The sequence below is a fragment of the Mus musculus genome, chromosome 1, assembly GCF_000001635.26.
Source record: "Mus musculus strain C57BL/6J chromosome 1, GRCm38.p6 C57BL/6J".
NCBI classification, from domain to species: Eukaryota; Metazoa; Chordata; class Mammalia; order Rodentia; family Muridae; genus Mus; species Mus musculus.
The window spans coordinates 91914101-91933455 of record NC_000067.6 but is presented as its reverse complement, the minus strand read 5'-3'; the positions used below and the strand labels follow the sequence as shown (position 1 = coordinate 91933455).

Sequence of the window (19355 nt, the reverse complement as noted above, 5' to 3'; positions counted from 1 at the left end):
GGGAACCTGATTGCACAGGGCCTCCCTCACCCACTGTGCACCCTGCCCGACCCCCTTTCTCCTCTACAGATCTGAGGAGGAGCCCATGGAGGAGGAACCACCACTGTAGCCCGAAGCTGCTGTTCTCTCCTTTGTTTGTCTGTCTTGAAGCTCAGCCAAGAAACTTACCCGTATCACTCCTGCGTCCTGCCTTGGTGCTCTCTTGAGTACAAAGGGACAGCAGGCGTGCAGCAGCAACGGGAAGCCTTTCTGCCGCCCTGGACCACAGGTCTGGAGACGCACACGGAACACCGGGTGTGGCAGATCACATGGAACACAGGACAGCGCGCAACACACGGGCACACAGACATGTGGAAGCCAAGCACACGCTGGTGGCTCCCCCTCCCCCTGGGAAGCCTCGAAGGAAGAAGCTTGTGGCAACTTGGGCAGAGTTGCTGAATCAAGTTGACATGAGGAAAATGAAAATCAAAGATCTAATAATACAGAACAAACTTGATTAAAACTGGTGCTTAACATTTGATTCTTACCCACAATCCCACAGTCTCCGTGTAAACCACTCAACTCATCTTGTAGCTTTTTTTTTTTTTTAAACGAAAACAAAACCATTTTCTATGGCTCTGGCCTGCCTTGTGAACCTTAGTGGGGTGCTGTGGGGGTTCACAGCTTAGTGAGGGACAGAGTTGGAAGAAAGTTTAAACGAAAAAAAAAAAAAAAAAAAAAAAAACTGGACAGAACAGAAATGTGAGCCTGGGAATCAGCTGGAGCTTCTCGACGCCACCGGAAGATGCGAGTTTGTGCCTTTTTTATTGCTCTGATGGAAGTTTTTGTGGCTGGGTTTTCTGAAGTCTGAGGAACAATGCCTTAAGAAAAAAACAAACAAAAACAAAACACCACTGAGAATTGGTGTGACAGTGTCCTGTGGCTGGCTGAGCCTGGCATTACAAGAGTGGGCACCAGCCACTGTCCCCGAGGGCCGAAGTACAGCCAGCCTTGCTTGGTTTGATCGCCATTTAAGGAAGATGAGGTAGTTCCAAAAAGCAGCGAACGCCGCCAGCAGTTTTAAAGTCTAACACATTTTAAACGGATCCAAAGTCTTCTTTCCTCATCCGTCACTTAGCAGTTGAGCATCTCCATTCGGTTGTGAAGCATGTCGTAGGCACACTGCAGTGTTACGATCGGAATGCTTTTCATTAAAAGCAGGTAGCATGAAGTATTGCTTAAATTTTAGGTATAAATAAATATATATATGTATAATATATATTCCACTGTATTCCAAGCTAAGAAACTTGATTCTTATGAGATCTTGATAAAATATTTATAATGCATTTATAGACAAAGTATATATAAATATATATAATAAATCCAGACCGCAGAGGTCCTGGCAGGTGAAAGACGTGTGTTAGCTCTGAGGTGCTGAGGGCTGGGGTCTGGATTGAAGCCCAAGGGTTTTTGAGCTCCAGATTGGCCAGCTTCCAGATTGCCAGCATGTTCACCCCTGGGCAACTTCCCTACCAGTTTGTACTTTAATTTTAATTATTTTCTAACAGAACCTCTGCCCTCGCCAAGACTCCATGCACATATGTACCTGATGAGTTTTTATAGCAAAAGATATAAACTTGCTGTTGATTTTTGTATGAATTTTTCACAAAAAAGATCCTGAAGAAAACATTATTTTGTGTATTTTACATTTTTCCCTTACCATTCAGCAGTTTTCTGAAGGTGGTAATGTCTGAAACTTTTTCTTTCTAAATTCTTACTTGTACATTTTTTTTAGCTCTGAAGGTTATTTTTATGGTTTGATTTTGTTTCTTTTTGTACAGCAAGCAGGGTTCTGCTTTGAGCAAGAGCGCTGCTATCATGCTTGGTTTTTTTAGAGCAAACCTCTCGAGATTGGGCAGCAGGTCTGCGTGGCACCCTGGTCTTGTCCAGCTCACCCGGGAGCAGCACAGCCAGGGGCTTCTGCCCTGCAACACCGCTAGTATTACAGGGCGGGCAGGCCTCGTGAGCCGTGAGGGTGGTTGGCATTAGTGAATGTGGACTTGTAACCACTCCATCAGGATAGAACCCCAGCTCGAGTTTCCCAAAGACCTTTGAGGCTCTGGCCCTGCACCTGTTCAGGAATTTCCATTGCGGCCTCATAACCTGGACTCTGGCTAGAGCCATAGCCCTGGGTTTGTAGCCTGTGGCCGCTGAACCAAGGCCTTTGTCCTTGTCCTGCAGGAATACACAGGGTCCTGAGGGACAGCCAGTCTTTGTCTTTGCTCTTTTTTTTTTTTTTTCTTATGACAACTAACTTTTTAACTGCTAACTTCTTTTCTAGCACTTAAAGCCGCCAGTTTCTTTCCAAAGTATGTGGAGTTCAGACTGGTGAGAGGAAGTTGAGATACTCAGAAGGGACATCAAGCTAAGCTTCTGAATTTGGTGGCATTTACAGGGTAGATGGGAACTGGGTCAAGCTTTTGACAGACAGGCTGAGCACACATTCTTGGACTTTTGATGGCTGGGCTGCTGTGAGTGCTGAGCTAAGACAGAGGGTGGAGAGGTCTTAGGACGTCACTGACTTTGCCCTCCCTGTGGCTGCTCTGGCCCTTGGAGAAGGAGCAGACTTGAGGGAGCCCATGCAACCTCTCCCTTGCTTGTCACTGCATGGCGACAGAGGCCAGCTAGCTGCTCTTCTGGCCGCCTTGGCCCATTTACTGCAAACCCTGCCACCTGCCCTCTTGTGCCAGCCACGACTCGTGGGAGGTGCACCTCATCTTACTTTTTCAGGTGAGGGGTAACAGGCCACTCAGTGGCCAGGGTACTGTGAGAGGGACTCACTTTGGTCCTATTCAGTCACCCTTTGATGCAGGGGCCTGGCCAGGGAGCCAACTCACTCCAGCTTCCCTGTGAGCTGAAAGCATTACCTACCATATAGCCTTTTCTTCCCTTTGAAGACACATGTGGCCCTTCCCCACAGTCATCACCCAGGGCAGAGGGCAGAAGGTCAGCCTTGACCTCCAGGGCAGGACCACAGCACTCCCCTGCCTGGACCTTGAACCTTCCACCTTCTCCCTTCTTTTGCAGAGGCCTTGGTGGGTGCTGGGAAGGGAGCTGGGAGCAAGCACTTTACATCCCTTTAAGGGAAGCCCAAAGCACCGTGTCCTCAGGATGCCGGTGTCCACTCACCTTGGGTCTTCCACCTGCACCCTGAGAGCCCACGCTCCACCAGCAGGCGGCCGTTCCAAGGCCACTACCCACTGGGACATCCCAGGGCTCTGGCTTGAGGGCCGCTTTATCAAAGTGTTTCAGTTTTTCTTTACTTTCGAATCTGTCCCCAAGAGGAAGGACCATCCTGCAGTGGTCTCCACAGCACTGGTGATAGACTTGGTTGTGTTTCTTTCCTCAGAACATTCCTTCTTCACTGGTCACAGCCACGTGCTCATTCCATCCTTCTTTTTGTAGACTTTGGGCCCATGTATTTTATGGGCATTGATACATATATAAATATATAGATATAAATATATAAATATATTTTTTTAAGTTTCCTACACCTGGAGGTTGCATGGACGTACGCCGGCATGTCTTTATATTGTATACAGATTTTGCACGCCAAACTCGGCAGCTTTGGGGAAGGAGAAACAATGCCTTTCTTTCCCCTCTCATGATGTTTGCAGATGCAGAATTTTTTCTGTAAAACAAAACCTTGAAGGAGAAGAGGGGGGAGTTTGAGTCTTATTGAACTTATTCTTAAGAAACTGTACTTTTTATTGTAAGAAAAAAGGACTACTTACACACTTGTCATTAAGAAAAGTTTACCTAGCACCTTTGACATACCGATAGAGAGTCGATTGTATCCATGTGCAAGCCCCACATTCACACCCTACTGCCTGTCTGGCAAGCTGGCTAGGGGCATTTTCTTTTGTTTTGTTGGTTTTCTCCTTTTCTCTCCCCACACAGGGCCAGGTGCACCCTGCCTGCTGTCACCAGCCTCTGGTCGAGAACCTGAGGTTCTGGTGAGTCCCCGTCTCAGCACAACTGTGCTGATGGGTTCCTTCCTTCAGGAAGACACGGGCGGGGGCTGGGTTTCCGAGTTGGGCAGTCCAGGCCTTTGTGAGCCCTAGGTCTCAGCGACACTTGGCACTGGAGGAAACTATTTCTCCCTCTCAAGGATCCGGGCGTGCTCTGCACCCGGCCTTGGTGGCCTCACCGGCCTCACGTTGATCAGAGTCTCCTATGGAAGAGAAGAATGCAGACAGGCTTGTTCAGGGTTGTGCACTCCACTGAGGAGATGCCATTTCCCAATCTGTAAGAATGTTAAACATGCTGTTTCCATATATGCGCAGGAGGCTGACCTCATTCAGCAAGAGCTCACTACAGAAGTGTGGTCAAAGCCGCCACCGGAGCGCTGTGACATGAAGCTGTGTGTGCTCCACAGCCACGACCGCCTTCACTCTGTAACAGCCTGTTTTCTCTTTGATTGTCTGGACCTCCCCTCCGCGGCGCTTTCTCCTCTTGGCGGGGTTGGGAGTCATGTTTGGTTTTCTCATTCTTGTTTTTGTTTTGTGTGGTGGGTTCACTGACCGGCGGTGTCCTCTGGCGGTCACCTCTTTCCACCTCCCGGGTCCAGTGTTTGTACCACATCACACACTTGTCGCTCTCGTGGTGTAAATAAAGACTGCGTTAATTGCCCTCCCATCTCTGCTACCTCCTTGTGTTCTTTCCCCCAGCTTGGGGGGGGGGGGGATTGTGGGTGCCCGCGCGCCCAGGACACTGGGCACTGACCTCCCATGCCCTGGGGAATCATTGGGCCCCGTCACTTGGATTGAACTCCAGCAGCCTCTCAGACTTTTCCCAGCTAAGCACTCAGAGCAGATATGAAAGCTGCCAGTCCCCACCACTAACAAGGAATCCCGACTCCCACCGGTCCAGGTGCGCTCGGAGGGTTTGGTTTCCAGGGGAGCATGGTCTGCCATCAGACACACACCAGCCGGTCAGAAAAAACTTAGCTGTAATTTCTGAGCTGTAGTTTGTACTGTTATAAGTTACAGGCAGGGCGTGGATGTCCCTGGCTTCAGGTCTCCTAAGGCCGTGTGTCAGCCTTCTCTGAAGGCTCGAAAGGGGTGCCGTCTCATACACTCCTTGGGTTGGCAGACCTTTCCTGACTCTCATGGTGCCTACAGCAAAGCAACCTGGGAGACGGCATCCCCTTGGTAGACTTGAGAGCTTGTCCTAATAAATTTCAGATACTTCCTGGTCTGCACTTTTTTTTTTTTTCATTTTGATTAAGAGCCAAATGCATGCCAGCTATGAATTCTTGGAAGCCTTTACCTCCAATTGGATAAGAAGGAACTTGGAGAATGTTCAGAACGATTCACCATAACAGCCTATGTTAAACCTCGCTCAGTCAGGACCAAGCCCCATCAAAGCCTCACTGGGGAGCATGAAGTCATGAAGCTGGAAGATTTGTTTCAGTAGTTCCAAGAACTGTTAGGACTGCTGAAAGCTCTTGCTAAACTGTCCACTTAGGAGAGGGCTGGCTCCTAACGTGTGTTCTACTAAAGCTCCACTTCCTGCCCGTTATTAACAACCTCAGATCACTCAAGACAGCAGTCCAGATAATGTAAAAGGCATTCTTCTGCCCCTTGATCCCCCCTCCCATTCACTCTCACTGCCACACGGCCTGGCCCCTAAGTAGCAGCTCCCCTAGACTGGCCAGGCAGGAGCAGCAGCGAGGCCAAAGAACCTTGACTGACTAATCAGTTCCCTTCATCATGTGTAGCCTGAGCGAAATAAACCCAAGGTTGGTGATGGAGGTGGGGTTGCTGTCACTACTGCTAAGACATACGACCACAATGACCAAAAGATAGGTAATTTTGAGACAAGAATGCAAAATGGCCAATAAGACTGTGGGACAGGTACCGTGAGCTGTCCTAAGGTTCTAGATGAGGACACTCATTCCAAGCATCAAAGTGAGTGGTTACCTGGAACCCAAGACAGCCACACCCTGCCGGGGTAGCAGTTGTGAGTGAGTGTGAGTCTTCTCTCCGTGGATGCTAGGACAAGAGTCCAACCATGTCCGACTGTGTGGGAGTTGGAAGTGGAACACTGGACAGAGCAAGGCTGAGACGAGATGCCTAGGAGTTGTATTTACCCCAAATGGCAGGGTTCCGCAATATGGCCCAAGCAGGTCAGATGGGGGAATGATCCCAGGGGTTTCCATCACAGCCACACCCCTGTGTGAGAGGAGAGGCCTGAAACCAGGACAGGAGATATGCTGTGAGAGACCTGACTGCTGGCGTCAGGCCAATCTGAGGTCTATAAAGTACCACAGCAAGAACAGGCTGCATGCACACCACCCACTGCCCAGAAAGGGAGACCAATATTACTCCAGCACCACCAAGGGATGGTTTCCAGAATGAGCCTCATCCATTTGCCTCACCCCCACCCGAGTCCCCAAGCCCTGACCCACAGGAAGATGAATTGAGGCCATGCTACTCATGAATGCCGGACCCTCAAGCCATCCCCCCCCACCCCCCCAGAATCCTGGGGAATGCAAACCTAGAAAGGGAGGCCCTCCCTGGGCTCCTTAGATTATGTCTTCATCTGCCCTACAGGGCAGCTGTGGGCTGTCTGAGCCCCTGTACCCAGCATACACTCCCTCTCCTCTCACTGGGTAGCTGTGTACTGTTGGGACCCTGTCCATAGACCTGCCGCCTAGGCCCATCATCCAGAAGGTAGAAGGCACACCCAGCACCCCAAGCCAGTAACTGCATCAGGATGCTGAGAGGGAAATTGGCTTGACTCCACAATGGAGACGGAGGCAGGTGGAAGGAGGGCAAGGGGCAAGTGGTTAGCAAGAAGGACCATCCAGGCAGTGGACATGGCTACAGGGGGATGTTGAGGAATTTGGGTCGGGACAGGTACAGGGGCATGAGTCAGGGTCCTAAAAGCATCCAGATGAGCTTAGTATGGCTGGAATTTCCAGAGAAGGGACCCAGAACCCACAGACACTAGAGAGCTGCCTGTGGACGTAGAACCCCTTCCTTCCATCTGGATGTTGTGTAGCAGCTAAGCATAGTTGAGCCCAGGAGGATGTACTGTCTAGATACCTGCCCAAACTCTGGGTTGATCTTCTGACAGACTGAGCAGGGGGTGAGAGCAGGGTGGAATTCAGCATGGCACTCAGATGCGGTATGAGAGAGGAGTGAGTGTCCCATGAGGCTTGACAGTTCTGGCTTGGACACACTGGGCTACACTGCCCACCCAGTCTCTAGCCACAGATGGTAGCATGTACTTGGACACAGGAGTCTAGAAACGGGCAGAACTTGACTAGGAATGCACATCGATGTGACACAGACTAGCCATCCATCATAGGCATAAAGCTGCGTGGCAGGGTAGAGCAGGGACTAGCAAGTTGAGTGGAGGTACTGTATCCACAGAGGACCCAGCTGAGGAGATGCACGAGGGGACTGCTCAGGAAGTAAGGAAATCACAACTTGTGGGACACTAGGGCAGGAACACCAGAAAGGCAACAGTGCACAGCTGGGACACAGGTTAGGAGTGGAGAAGTCTCTCATAAGGCCAGGACAGTGAGCCTGCAGCACATACCCTGAACGTGGCCTCCATCCTTACCCAACCTGACACCAGGATGCCAACACCATCATAAGCACAGCTCTGGGAACCAGTCCCAGCCCAGAGCTAAGCAGGTTCTCACTTGCCAGAAACACAGCCCTGAAATTTCAAGTGATGACCAGATAATGCACCAAGCTCCAGCTATGTCACTGACCTGATGGGACTTCCAGAAGAAGCAGATGTTATTCTTCATATAGGAAGGAAAGGATGCTCCCAGAAGCAAGGACAAGCCCCAGAGGTGACACCAGATGTCTGTACTCTCGCTCTGCTACTGTCAGGACCTGCAGGGTGCCTGCTCTGAAGCCAGTGCTGGGTCCACTTTAGCATCTCCTTGCCTAACACTAACAGGCCCCAGCTCCACAGAAGCCACAGTGAGCCCCGCTGGGAGGGAAGTGCCCTTCACAAACCCCTCCATGCCCGTCTGTGTGCCAGTTTGCTCACAGGATACTTTTATCTTTTTCCATTTAACAATCTCCATATAACAAATAGCATTTTCTTTCCTAACTTTTTTTTCCTAATAACATTTTGAGTTGGGAGAGAGCTCAGTGGTTAAGAGCAAAGGACCCAAGTCCAGTTCCCAGTATACACATCCGTTGGCTCTCAATTCCCCGTAACTTCAGCTCTGAGAACCAACACCCAATACCCTCTGCTTACTTCAGGCACTAAACCCATGTACACATGCCTCCGCATGCACACACGTGAGTGTATACAATTAAAAATAATAAAAATAAATAATTAAGGTATTACACACTGAGTATCCACAGTTTAAGGCCCGCAGCATGGGAAAGGAATGCTTTATATTTGTTTACTTATATTCTCAGAATCTATTAAAATTAAAATACCACAAACATTACTACATTGAAAGAAATTACCAGGAAAGAGGAGTAAGATCGACTCACATGAAACAAGTGAGTAACACCTACTAACGGTGGCAATGGAAAGGGTAGGTCTTTCCTCTCTCAAAGGCCTTGGGTGCTTCTCTGGTATAATCTGTTCTCCCACTCAGCAGCAGAGAGCCAGCTGACACTGCCAGTTAGTGCCATACATGCATTGAGACCTGTGCTAGGCACTTCCCTAGTCACTGTACCAAGAGGCAATGTAAGGATAGTCAGACTTTTTCTGGCTCACTGTTTAAGAGGGTGCAGTCATTCCTTCATGGGAGGGAAGACAGTTGCTGGAACAACCAGGTCTGTGGCAGCAGGCACATTAAGCTGCTTATTCATATCTCAGTGGATGAGGAAACAGATCTGGAACCAGGACCCTCACTAACCCTCAAAGCTCACCTCTCCCCCAGTGACCTACTTTCTCCAGCAAGACCTCATCACCTCAAGGCTCCACACCTTTCAAAAACACCACCCTCTAGGAAACAAGAATTCAAATGTATGATCCCATGGGGGGCATTTTACATTCAAACCACAACAAACAAAAGCCTTTGGACAAGATCCTAGTAGATTGAATCCATCGAGATACAGAAATATAGAACCATCCATGGTGAGTGGGGGCTTCATCCCAAGAATGCAAAGTTAGTTTAACTTCAACATTACTATCTAATATCTTACAATGTATTATCTAGCAGATGGTTTAAGCAAGGCTGCAAGACATGAAATCAGAACTAAAACAGGCATGAGGCTACTTGGGTAATCACAGTGTGCACCCTGTCGGCCAAGGCAAGAAGATTCGAGTTCAATACAGGATTGGGCTGCATGGTGAGATGCTACCTCAAGAAAAAAGCCACCACATAAAAATTAAGTGCATTTCTATATACTAACAGTTGACAATCCAAAATTAAGTCAACAGATCTAAGCCAACCATGGGGACATAATCCCAGCTCTCAACACAGGAGGATCATGAGGCAGGGACCAGCCTGGACAACATGAGACCTCATGTCACAACACTGAACTGAGTTGTACAGAGAGGAATCACAGGGTAAGGGGTACTGACAGCTTCAGTCACACAATGCCTGGGTGCTCTGCTGACAGTGTTTGATATGGTAGATGGCGCCCGAGAGTGTGCCGACAGGGTGTGGAAGCCATCCGTACTCGAGTAACAGAGTAAGGATGACAAGAACAATTGGCTCATGCCACAGAGGCTCTGATGGTGCGAACACCACCAATGGTGTGTTGATGAAAATAGGCTTCATTGGTACTGCGTGGATAGAGCCCAGATGGTATCTACAGATGCTATCAGCGCTCTATCAATGGAGCATGGATGCCTCTAACACTGTCAACAGTGTATTGGCAACATTGGCAGCATATCGACTGTTGAAACTCCATTGACAGACTATTAAAGTATAAACACTGTTGGTGATGTCCCTGCCACTCTGATAAGTGTCCTGACACCATCACCGTTCTCCAAGAGCACTGACTTCTGCATCATTCTCGATACCCACGTTTTCCAACCCTGTGTTCACACGCGCCTCACTCTAACCACTTAGAGACTCCACCATCTCTGACTCAGTGAGCTTTCCTAGCTCTCATAGGCCTGCCCTGTCCCAGAAACTGCTGCTGGTCCACAGGGATACTGAACTCAAATCCAAGTTGGATGATGTGAAACGGAATGATGGTCTGAGCCTGTTCATCCTGGTGCAGCGAGGGTCCCGAGGTCACGTGTTCCTCTGTGTCACAGCTGACATTTGCAACTCCAGTGAGTCTGTTGGGAGTGTTGGTGTCTGTGGTCTTGGGAACTCTGCTAACAGACTTCAGGTGGAAACTCCTAATCTTATGCCTTTTTTTTTTTTTTTGCCAATGTTTGTTGAAAAGTGGCCCCCAGGTTCATGTGTCTGTGCAACTAGTTCTCCTCATGCCAGGTGAAGGCAGACTTGGTAATCTGGATCTAGCAGCACGGTGTCGAAAGCTGCCCGTCTATCTAAAGCACTGTGTGCCACATGCCAGCAAGGGTGAGTGTGGGGTAAAAGGCATCTGGACAATGGCTGTGAAGAGCACAGGGTACAGGCCATAGGTTAATTTCCCATGCCTGCTGCTATCTCAGGGACATTCACTTATTTTGTCCCCCAAATAGTCTTTGGGCAAACCAGCAACACTGATTCCTGGGCCCATGGCCAGGCTCTCAGAGGTGGGCTGGCCCAGAAAGTAAGCAGAACCAATCCCTGGGGAAGCTGGGCCTAGATATATGGAGGCCCACTTGGAGCAGGCAGCTCCCATGGCACCAAGCAGGATGAGAAGACAAAGGAAGAACCAGCATTCCCCGGGGAGGCTGAGGGTGTGGCCAGCATCCAAGGTCCTCAGCCGGGTAGCACAGCACATAGCATAGGGTGGGCCTCAGCCTCTTGTGTGGAAGAACATCTGGTTCTGATCCCTTGTCATCCAGGGTGAGAAAGCTATTCTGGGTGGTGAGGGGAAGGACCTATGGCCTGGAGTTCTGGCATCTCCTCCACAGGCATGAAGGGTCCAGCAGTAGAAGCCACGGGTCTGGCAGACTCTGTTGAGCCCAACCTTATCTGGTGCTCTGGCCATTGCTGGGGGCAGTGTGCCATCAGCCAAGGAGAGAAAGGGCAGTCTGTCCTAGGCTGGGGAACAGTGCTGACTTGACTTGTGGTGGCCCGGGGCTGGGACAGGTGTTAACTCATTCCTGACACCTTTGGTACCCTAGTTGGGAGAGTGTTCTCTTCAAACTTCCCAGGTATCCTAGTTCTGTGTAAGCCTCTCAAGTGTTGTGTGGGAAAAGGGCCCGATCCTGCTACGACAGTCCAGGAGCTCCTTCCGTGGAGCTGCCCTGTATCTCTCTTCTGAGTAGCTCAGAATGGTTTTTTACCCTGAGTCTATCTTGTCTAGAGTCTAAACTTTAGCCCCACTCACTCCCCATCAGTTAGTGTCTTCCATACCCTACCCTTCAGAAGTACCTTGCCTGGAGCCCATCCAGCTCTCATGGAGGAGGCAGGCCAGGGAGCGCTGAACAAGCAGTTGCCCTTGGGTGCGCTGGGGACTCGGCTCCTGGCTTTTCACTTTTGTCCCTTGGGATGAACCCTTCCTGCCTCCAAGCCTGAGGCCCCTTTGGCTGATGACCTGCAGAGACACACCCTCAGGGGAAATGTGACACGCTAAGGAGACAAGAGTTTGGCTCAGCACAGACAGTTTTTTTTTTTCCCCTTCTATCATAGATGCATCCCTATGTTTTCTCTTTCTGTGCCCAAGTCCAAGTTAAAAATGTGCCTTGAGCCATTTGACACAACCAAGTTGCTTTGAGGCCAAGCTGCTCAGAGGGCTAAGGGGGTCTGGTGTGCGCTAGTGCTGTTGGCTACAGATGGAATGAGGACAGTACTGCCTGGGGGAGTGGCTGTGTGGACAAAAGCAAGTGACCTTCTGGCCACATCCACCAGAGTCCTGCTCTCTAACACCCAGGAAAGAACATTGTATTGATAAATTGCTGCATGCTGTTTGAGTTCATGGAGACGTTGGCACTGAGATGCCTGTGTTCAGAATCTCTGGCAAGCCCACATGCTGTTTGAGTTCACTGAGATGTTCCTACTTCAGACCCAAGCATGCTTGTGTCAAACGTCCTCCCAGCCAACCCGAGATGGGAAACGGCCTGAGAATAGAAACACTGTGTTCTTAAGAACAGCTTAGAAGGAAAACCATTTGCAACAGAGGTTACTATTGTCTATGATATACAGAGTGTCAGACATGGAAACTGGAAGCTGGGAGTTCAGCCATGGAGAGAAAGCTCAGCAGGGAACTCCCACCGACTGCCTCAACCTCCCTGTCAGTGTCTGCTGGGCAACGTTATCTATTTACTGCTGTTCACTTGTTCCCTAGGAAGCCCGTTCACGGACAAGCTGCTCTGCTGAACTTTTGACCAAGAATTCTAGCAAGGTTGCTCCAGCATGGCTTCCCCAGTCATCTGGGTGTTGTGGATGCCCCGGTTTGATGGTGGTTTTTTGTTTTTTGTTTTGTTTTTGTCTATCAGCCGCTTCTATCCATCCACTACTTCCTGCCTGGTCTTTACTTATGCTTGCTGTGTACTTACTTAGATGCATTCATGCATTTGATATTGGATGCATTCTCCACACCACCCTGTATATGATCCCAGAGTCCTGCCTCCTGCTGCCCTGGCCTCAGACAGGCAAGATGGCCTTCCCCACCCAGACTCAAGTCTATGTGACTTCCCCTAAAGTCACTCCCAAGTCACTAGGGATAGGACGGCCCCTCGGGCCCCACCACCCCAGCCCCCACTGATATGAAAATACGAAGTATGAAAACGCCCAAATGAGAAGTGAGGCAGGAGATAGGGGGAAGGAGTCCTTGAGTGTTTGAGCTAAGTCTCAGGGGTCTGAACACTGCCCTGGGGAGAGCCCTGTGAGGTAACTCCCAGCCCAGGCAGTTAAGACCTCTCTGACAGCCAGCAAAGCCCTGAGAGTCCCCAAGGTTCCAGGGCAAGTGGAAGATAGGGTGGGGCCCTGGGCCTGAACACTTCTACCTACAGAACTCACAGCTTTTACATACGAATGCCCTCAGGCCCCTGGAGCAGGAGGGGGTTACGGGTCTGACGTTGTCCCCCACCCCCACCCTCCAACCTAACTCTGAGATGCTGCAGAGAAGCACTGGGCCACAGCTGCAGCCACCCACAGAGGAGCACTGGGGAGGCATGTGGCAAAGCAGAGCACATACTTCTGTCCGAAAATAGATTTTATCTGAAGAAGAAACAGATGGGGAGGGAGTCAGCTCCTTCTTTAATGGAAAGTGCAGGACGCACGGGGGCGGGGTGGGGGGCAGGGGGGTCTAGCCTAGTCTACTTTCCTCCTGTCCCTGAGGACAAGCTTGGAGACCCCCCCACAGACCCTGGGGCATCTAAGCAGCATAAGGCATGACCTGGCCAGCTAGGGAGGTTAGGCAGGTGTCCTGAGCTGGCTGAGGAACCTGATGTCCCTGACTCCTGCAGAGCCAGAGGATCAGGAAAGGCCTCAGCACTGACTGCAGTGACCCAACCTACCAGGCATGGTGTAGCCAAGGCCACAGGCATTAGCAGGTGAGGGCCTTCAGCAGGGCATCCTGGCTGGGCGAGGGAACAAGGGACTCCCCGGGGACGCTCTCTCCAGACTAGTCCAGGACCCTAGCTCTGCTGCCCAGGGTCATTAAGTTACAACACTGGCAAGTGAAGCACCTAGAAAGTAGCTGCTAGGGAGTCCGATCTCTACAGTCTATTCCCACCATCCCTACAGCTGCCTCTAAGGCTTCTCTGGTCCAGGCCTCCCGGCGTCGGCACCTGTGTTACCTCTCTTTTCAGCACGCAAGGGCTCAGTTTCCATGTTCCCCATGAAAACAGTCCGTTCACTTGACTAAGCCCACTCTCTTTATTCAGGATAATTATGCTTGTAAGATCAGTTTAAGCAGACTCTTTGAGACCAGCATTACCTTAGAGAGAGTCTAGGTCCTGACTCACGCTAAGGGAACATTTATTTATTCCTTCCTCTGGGGTATGCCATTGAGGCCTGGTGTGGACCACAGTAACATGTCTGCAGCAACAGAAACCACACACACACACACACACACACACACACACACACACACGCCCACTCGGCCACACCACGCCCACGCCATGCCCATGTCTTGGATGGGGAAGGAGGTCCAGAAAACTCACAGACATTTACAAAGCCTTGGATACCTATGTCTCAGCTCATGCCATATACGAAAATCTGGTCCTCCAAGTTGAGCTGGACCCTGCTTTCTGCCTGGGACACACAGGACCATACGGTTGGGAAGACCTGAGTCATGGAATGGGCATGCACATCCTTTCCTGCAAAGGTGTCTTGTGGACAGAGTGTAGAGACTAAAAGTCCTTAAGCTGCAGAAAGCATGAAAACTCAGGGGTCTCTGGGGTCTGCTGGACACGGGGCTGATGAGCAGGCTCATAGCCATGGTGAAGGCTACAACTCTAGCATCATCCTGTGAACTCCAGCCATGTCCATGAAGCCTGATCCCCACTCTTCTCAGTCAGGAGTGGGAGCTGATGGCCCTCAAGAGAGGCCCAGCTTCAGGCCCCATTGTCAGAGATGATGCCCCTTGAACCCAGCAGGACCACAGAGACCGAACCTCTGCAGAAGATACGGTTACACTGGAACCCTCGGTCAATTCCAGAGCAAGGCTGCCCTGGGCCCTACCTCCACCCCCACGGCTGCCCCAGAATTGCTGGAGTCGAGGAAAGGGTGGACTTCTTGCTTTGCACCTGCCTTTTATCAGCAGCCACAGGACCGTTGGAGACCCTGAGGACATGGATGGACCTCAGGATGGAGCTTGGCATAAGGGAGTCTACATCCTCCTTGTGGGCAGAGCTGGGACAGTCTAGAGGGCAGCCCACAGGACGGGCACTGGAAAGACATTGGGGTGAAGCCAAGAATCAAAGGAGCCACACAGCACACCATGCGGTTCTGTACAGCTGCAAGGAGTGGGTTGGAAATCAAGCTGTAAGCTTCCTGGTAGCACAGACCGGGGAAGCAACCTGACTTTATGATGGCAACAAATGCTTTCACCCTACTTGCCAGGAGCAGCCAGGGCAACCCTGGAGGCTGCGGGATCTTGGCTTGGTGTTTTTTTGGTTGGGGGTTTGAAATGGACAGGGAGGAAAAAGACCCTTCTTACCATGGAAACAAAATAAAAATCTAAGGACAGGGCAGCCACTAGAGATTGTTTTGTTCCCCCAGGGTCACAGAGCAGCCTGGGAGAGGGGAGAAAGAGGGAGGAGTGATTCACAGATGTTTCTGGAAGTTTTTCCCCCTTTCCTTCAGGCCCTCACCAGGGCAGTACTGCCTGACAGCTATAGGTGCAGGTCTCCCAGATGGTCCTGCCTCTGCTCTGCCCAAAACCCTCCACCAAATAATGTCTGGGGCTCTATGTCCCTATTCTGAGCCCCCTCTAAATATAAAGAGTGGCCCCACCTGGTGGTCATGTCACCCTCCACTGACCTTACCCCTCAGTGCAAGGGCTGCCTGGCCACCCTGCTAGATCCAGGTTCCAAGTGGCTCTGCACAAGTTCTGGGTCACTTTGCCCATAAAGTCCACTCACCCCGTCTGTGGATGGATTAACTGTCTAATGACCAACTGACCACAACTCAAGCTCTCCAAGCTCAACTGACAGAAAGTGAGGGTGGCTGGCTCAAAGCCCAACTGGCTCACCTCCCAAGGCTGTGGGGAAAGCTAGAGAAGCCTAGAGAAGCTTAGTGAGAGACTCTACAGCCTGCTCTCGAGTGTTATGAATATCAAACAAACAACAAAAACCAAGTGTCTAATTTGTCTGATGGCAAAAACTAAGCGTGGAGGACCAGTCTCCTTGAGCTTTTTGCAATGTAGCCTGGAACCCACTGAGCTCATCTGAGGGGCGAGGGGGTCATGAGAGGGGTGAGGGGACATGACATTGATCGCACCTGAATTTGACCCTAGTCTTCTTTGCTGCATCTCAAACTTAATCGTGAAGTGCTTAATCATGAATCACACTGTCTATGATAAAGAGGGCAACATGGACTGATACCTGGATAAAATAGAACCAGCAAGGGCCCATTATGGAACAGAACTATTATCTATAGTCTTGTCACCTTCCATCTGGACCAAAGCATCTGAATGTTCTTATAGAGATATCTTGGACAGATAGGGTAAGTACCCATACCCCACATGTGCCAGAGTCAGCCATGGGGCCACTGAACTGAAGGCTTACTCTTGTCAAAATCTATGACATATACACATGTAGAACACCTGCCTCCCGAGGGCATTTGAGGGAAAATGGTGGCAGAGACCCAGAACACAGAGCAGCCCTAGTTAGAATGCCCAGCCTCCTGGAATTCCACCTTCAAAACTGGGTCCCACATGTGCCATCCCAGAGGCCTGTAACAATCAGGAACTGTCCCAGAGACAGAGACCTGGCTTCTGGGTGGTCGGGACACTGGTCTGCGTGAGTCACTTGGCCTGTGAGGGAGCCATGATGGCTCCCCACGCCCACATGTCATGGTCCCAGCCCAAAATGTTTTCTACACTCCTTTATATTCCCAACCATTCTAGGAAACTTTTATAACCTTGTAAAAGAAGAATTAAGAATTGGAAAGAGAAGCCAGGCAGACAAGCCGGGGGAGGGTAGGAAGGGGACAAGCCGCTCAAAGACAGAACCATGGAAGGCCAGCAGCCAGCTCAGGGTGGGCCTGGCTCCTTCTTGTGCTCTGAGCCTTGGCTCCCTTGGGCTTGGCTCAGGGAAACACTCAATCAACTTCACACTCAAAAGATACAGTCTGGTCTGAAGAAAGGTGTCCTGGTGTTCACCAGAGCGCTGCCGCTGTGGTCTCCCGGAGTGACCTCCTGGGAACTGCAGGCTGTCAGCCTTCGCGGGTTCTCTCTCAAGGAGTTCCTGTCCATGCTCTTGTCCAGTGGCCGTGCTCATACTGCTTGGGTAGAGAAAGCACGTGTGTTTCTGCAACCATCACAGGCTGATGATGGTTTTCTTGATTTTTGCATGGTTCAGTGGGTTTGGGGAGAAGATGGCAGCCTGTGGACCCAGCCTCCATTTTAAAGGAATGGCCTTCTCCTTCCCCTTGATAAGGATGCTTCTCTTTCTCTTTCTGAATGTGAGCTCTCCAGAGTCTCGGTTTAGGTACCTCCTTAATCCTTTGAGAAAGTAAGAATACAGACATCCAACAAAGGTGGGTGGAGCTCCGTGAGGTGGGTGGAGCTCCGTGAGGTGGGTGAAGCTCTGTGAGGTGGGTGGAGCTCTGTGGGTGGGTGGAGCTTGACACGGTCTGCATAGCAAGTTCCATGCCACTCAGGGCTATATCCACTGCTCTTGGGGAGATCTGAATTTTCAAGAGAGGAGGAGTCAGGGGTCTCTGCAGCCCCTGCACCCTATAAACGATTCAAGGAGGTAAAGGCAGCACCACAGTTTCAGGCTGTTTGTTCACTGCCCCTGTTGCTTCTAACTAGAAAGAGTTAGGGAAGGAACTTTTCGTCCAGCTTCAGGGTAAGAATACCGTTGTTTGAAAAACCGAAGAGCGGTTAATAGAGGTCTGAGGGTTGAACACATCATCCAAGGCTCTCACTTAGCTGCTGTGGTGAGGCTGTGTGTAGAATGTCGTTTTGCTTGTTTAAGAGTGTCTACTAAGCTGGGCGTGGTGGCACATGCCTTTAATCCCAGCACTAGAGAGGCAGAGACAGGTGGATTTCTGAGTTCGAGGCCAGCCTGGTCTACAAAGTGAGTTCCAGGACAGAGACAGGTGGATTTCTCAGTTCAAGGCCAGCCTGGTCTACAAAGTGAGTTTCAGGACAGCCAGGGCTACACAGAGAAACTCTGTCTGGAAAACAGAACAAAAAAAAACAAAAACAACAACTAAAAAAGAGTGTCTACTAGCGTTTCAATAAGAAACAGCATATTGCTTCGCATCAAGGAAAAACAAAGTTTACTTATTCAAACAGGAAGACCTGCAAAGAAAAGGTGCTGGCTTGGACTAGTCCAACAGCCCCACCCTCAGCCCCACCCCCAACCTCCACCCACCCTGATGTGATATCTGTGCTGGTGGTGATTCTCAGGATTCCATTCCTCCGGAATATTCCTTGCAGTTTCTCACTAGGATGCCTGGTACGGTCCTTACCCTCAAGACAGTTCCAGCCTAAGAGGATACAATCAGGTTCCTGCCAGGCTGGTACATCGATGTCTACAGGGACCAAAGCCCCCCAGGCCATACATAGCATCCTACTTGGCACAGAAGGACTGGAGGTCCCCTGACCAAGCCACCGTCCTTTACAGACACACTGTGTGAGAGGCTGGATCTGGGAGGGTGTTCACAACACAAGGGAGAGCACCACTGGGCTCTGTACCCCAGCCTGCATCTCCTTGCTCCTTATGCGTCCTCAGTCCTCTGGACCCTCTGCTTGGGAGGTCTCCTTCCCCCAAAGGGATATTGTGGCCCAGCTTGGCAGGGAGCTGGAAAGCCAATGCTGAAGAGAACTGACCCTACCTTGAACTTTGCTGGCAAGGAAGTATAGTCCATAAGGGAGTCTGGGCTTCCTCACTCTCTTGGGCGGTAAATCAACCTGGGAACTGGACAGGGCGGGCCTGCCAGGGCTCTGGCAGAGGAGGTCTGCTTAGAGGAGCAGGAGGGATGTGAGCAGAATATGTGCATGTGTGTGTGGGGTGTGTGTGTGTGTGTGTGTGTGTGTACAGGTATATATGTGTATCTGTGGGTGGTAAATCATGTGTGTGTGCCTATCTATGACACAGAAGTATGTATATGTATGTGTATGTGTATGTGTATATGTATATGATGTTGTATATGTATATGATGTTGTATATGTATATGATGTATATGTATATGTATATGTATATGTATATGTATATGTATATGTATATGTATATGTATATGTATATGTATATGTATATGTATATGTATATGTATATGTATATGTGGGTGGTGTATCTTGTGTTTTCGAGTGTGTGTGTGTGTGTGTGTGTGTGTGTCCACAGGATACACATATGTATCTGTATCCATGGATATTGCATCTTGTGTTCTCTTGCAGAAACTGATTTGTTTGCTTTAAGATTCTTGCAGCTTGGGATGGGGGGTGGAGGTAGGGTGAATAACCTGAAAAAGACAAGATTTTCCCATACCTTCCCTGAGAGAGGGACTCCCTGAGAGAGGGCCTCGCCGAGTCCTCCACCCACACAAAAACTATGGACACCTCCTTCCTGCCCAAAGTGTCCTCTGTCCTGAAGAGGTGAATCACTGACACTCAGCCCTCTAATGCAAACTGACCCCT

General features: G+C 50.2%; 1 protein-coding gene across 23 annotated transcripts in view; it reads left to right on the top strand.

Moving 5' to 3' along the window:
• The window catches only part of Hdac4 (histone deacetylase 4), a 266924-nt gene extending 262247 nt beyond the window's left edge, over positions 1–4677 (top strand). For all 23 annotated transcript variants that reach the window (XM_017319488.2, XM_017319486.2, XM_017319487.2 and 20 more), the window contains one exon: positions 70–4677. In XM_017319488.2, the coding sequence (XP_017174977.1) occupies positions 70–109 (40 nt within the window). In that variant the 3' untranslated portion in view covers positions 110–4677. The remainder of the gene's footprint in view (positions 1–69) is intronic.
• The last annotated feature ends 14678 nt before the right edge of the window (positions 4678–19355 follow it).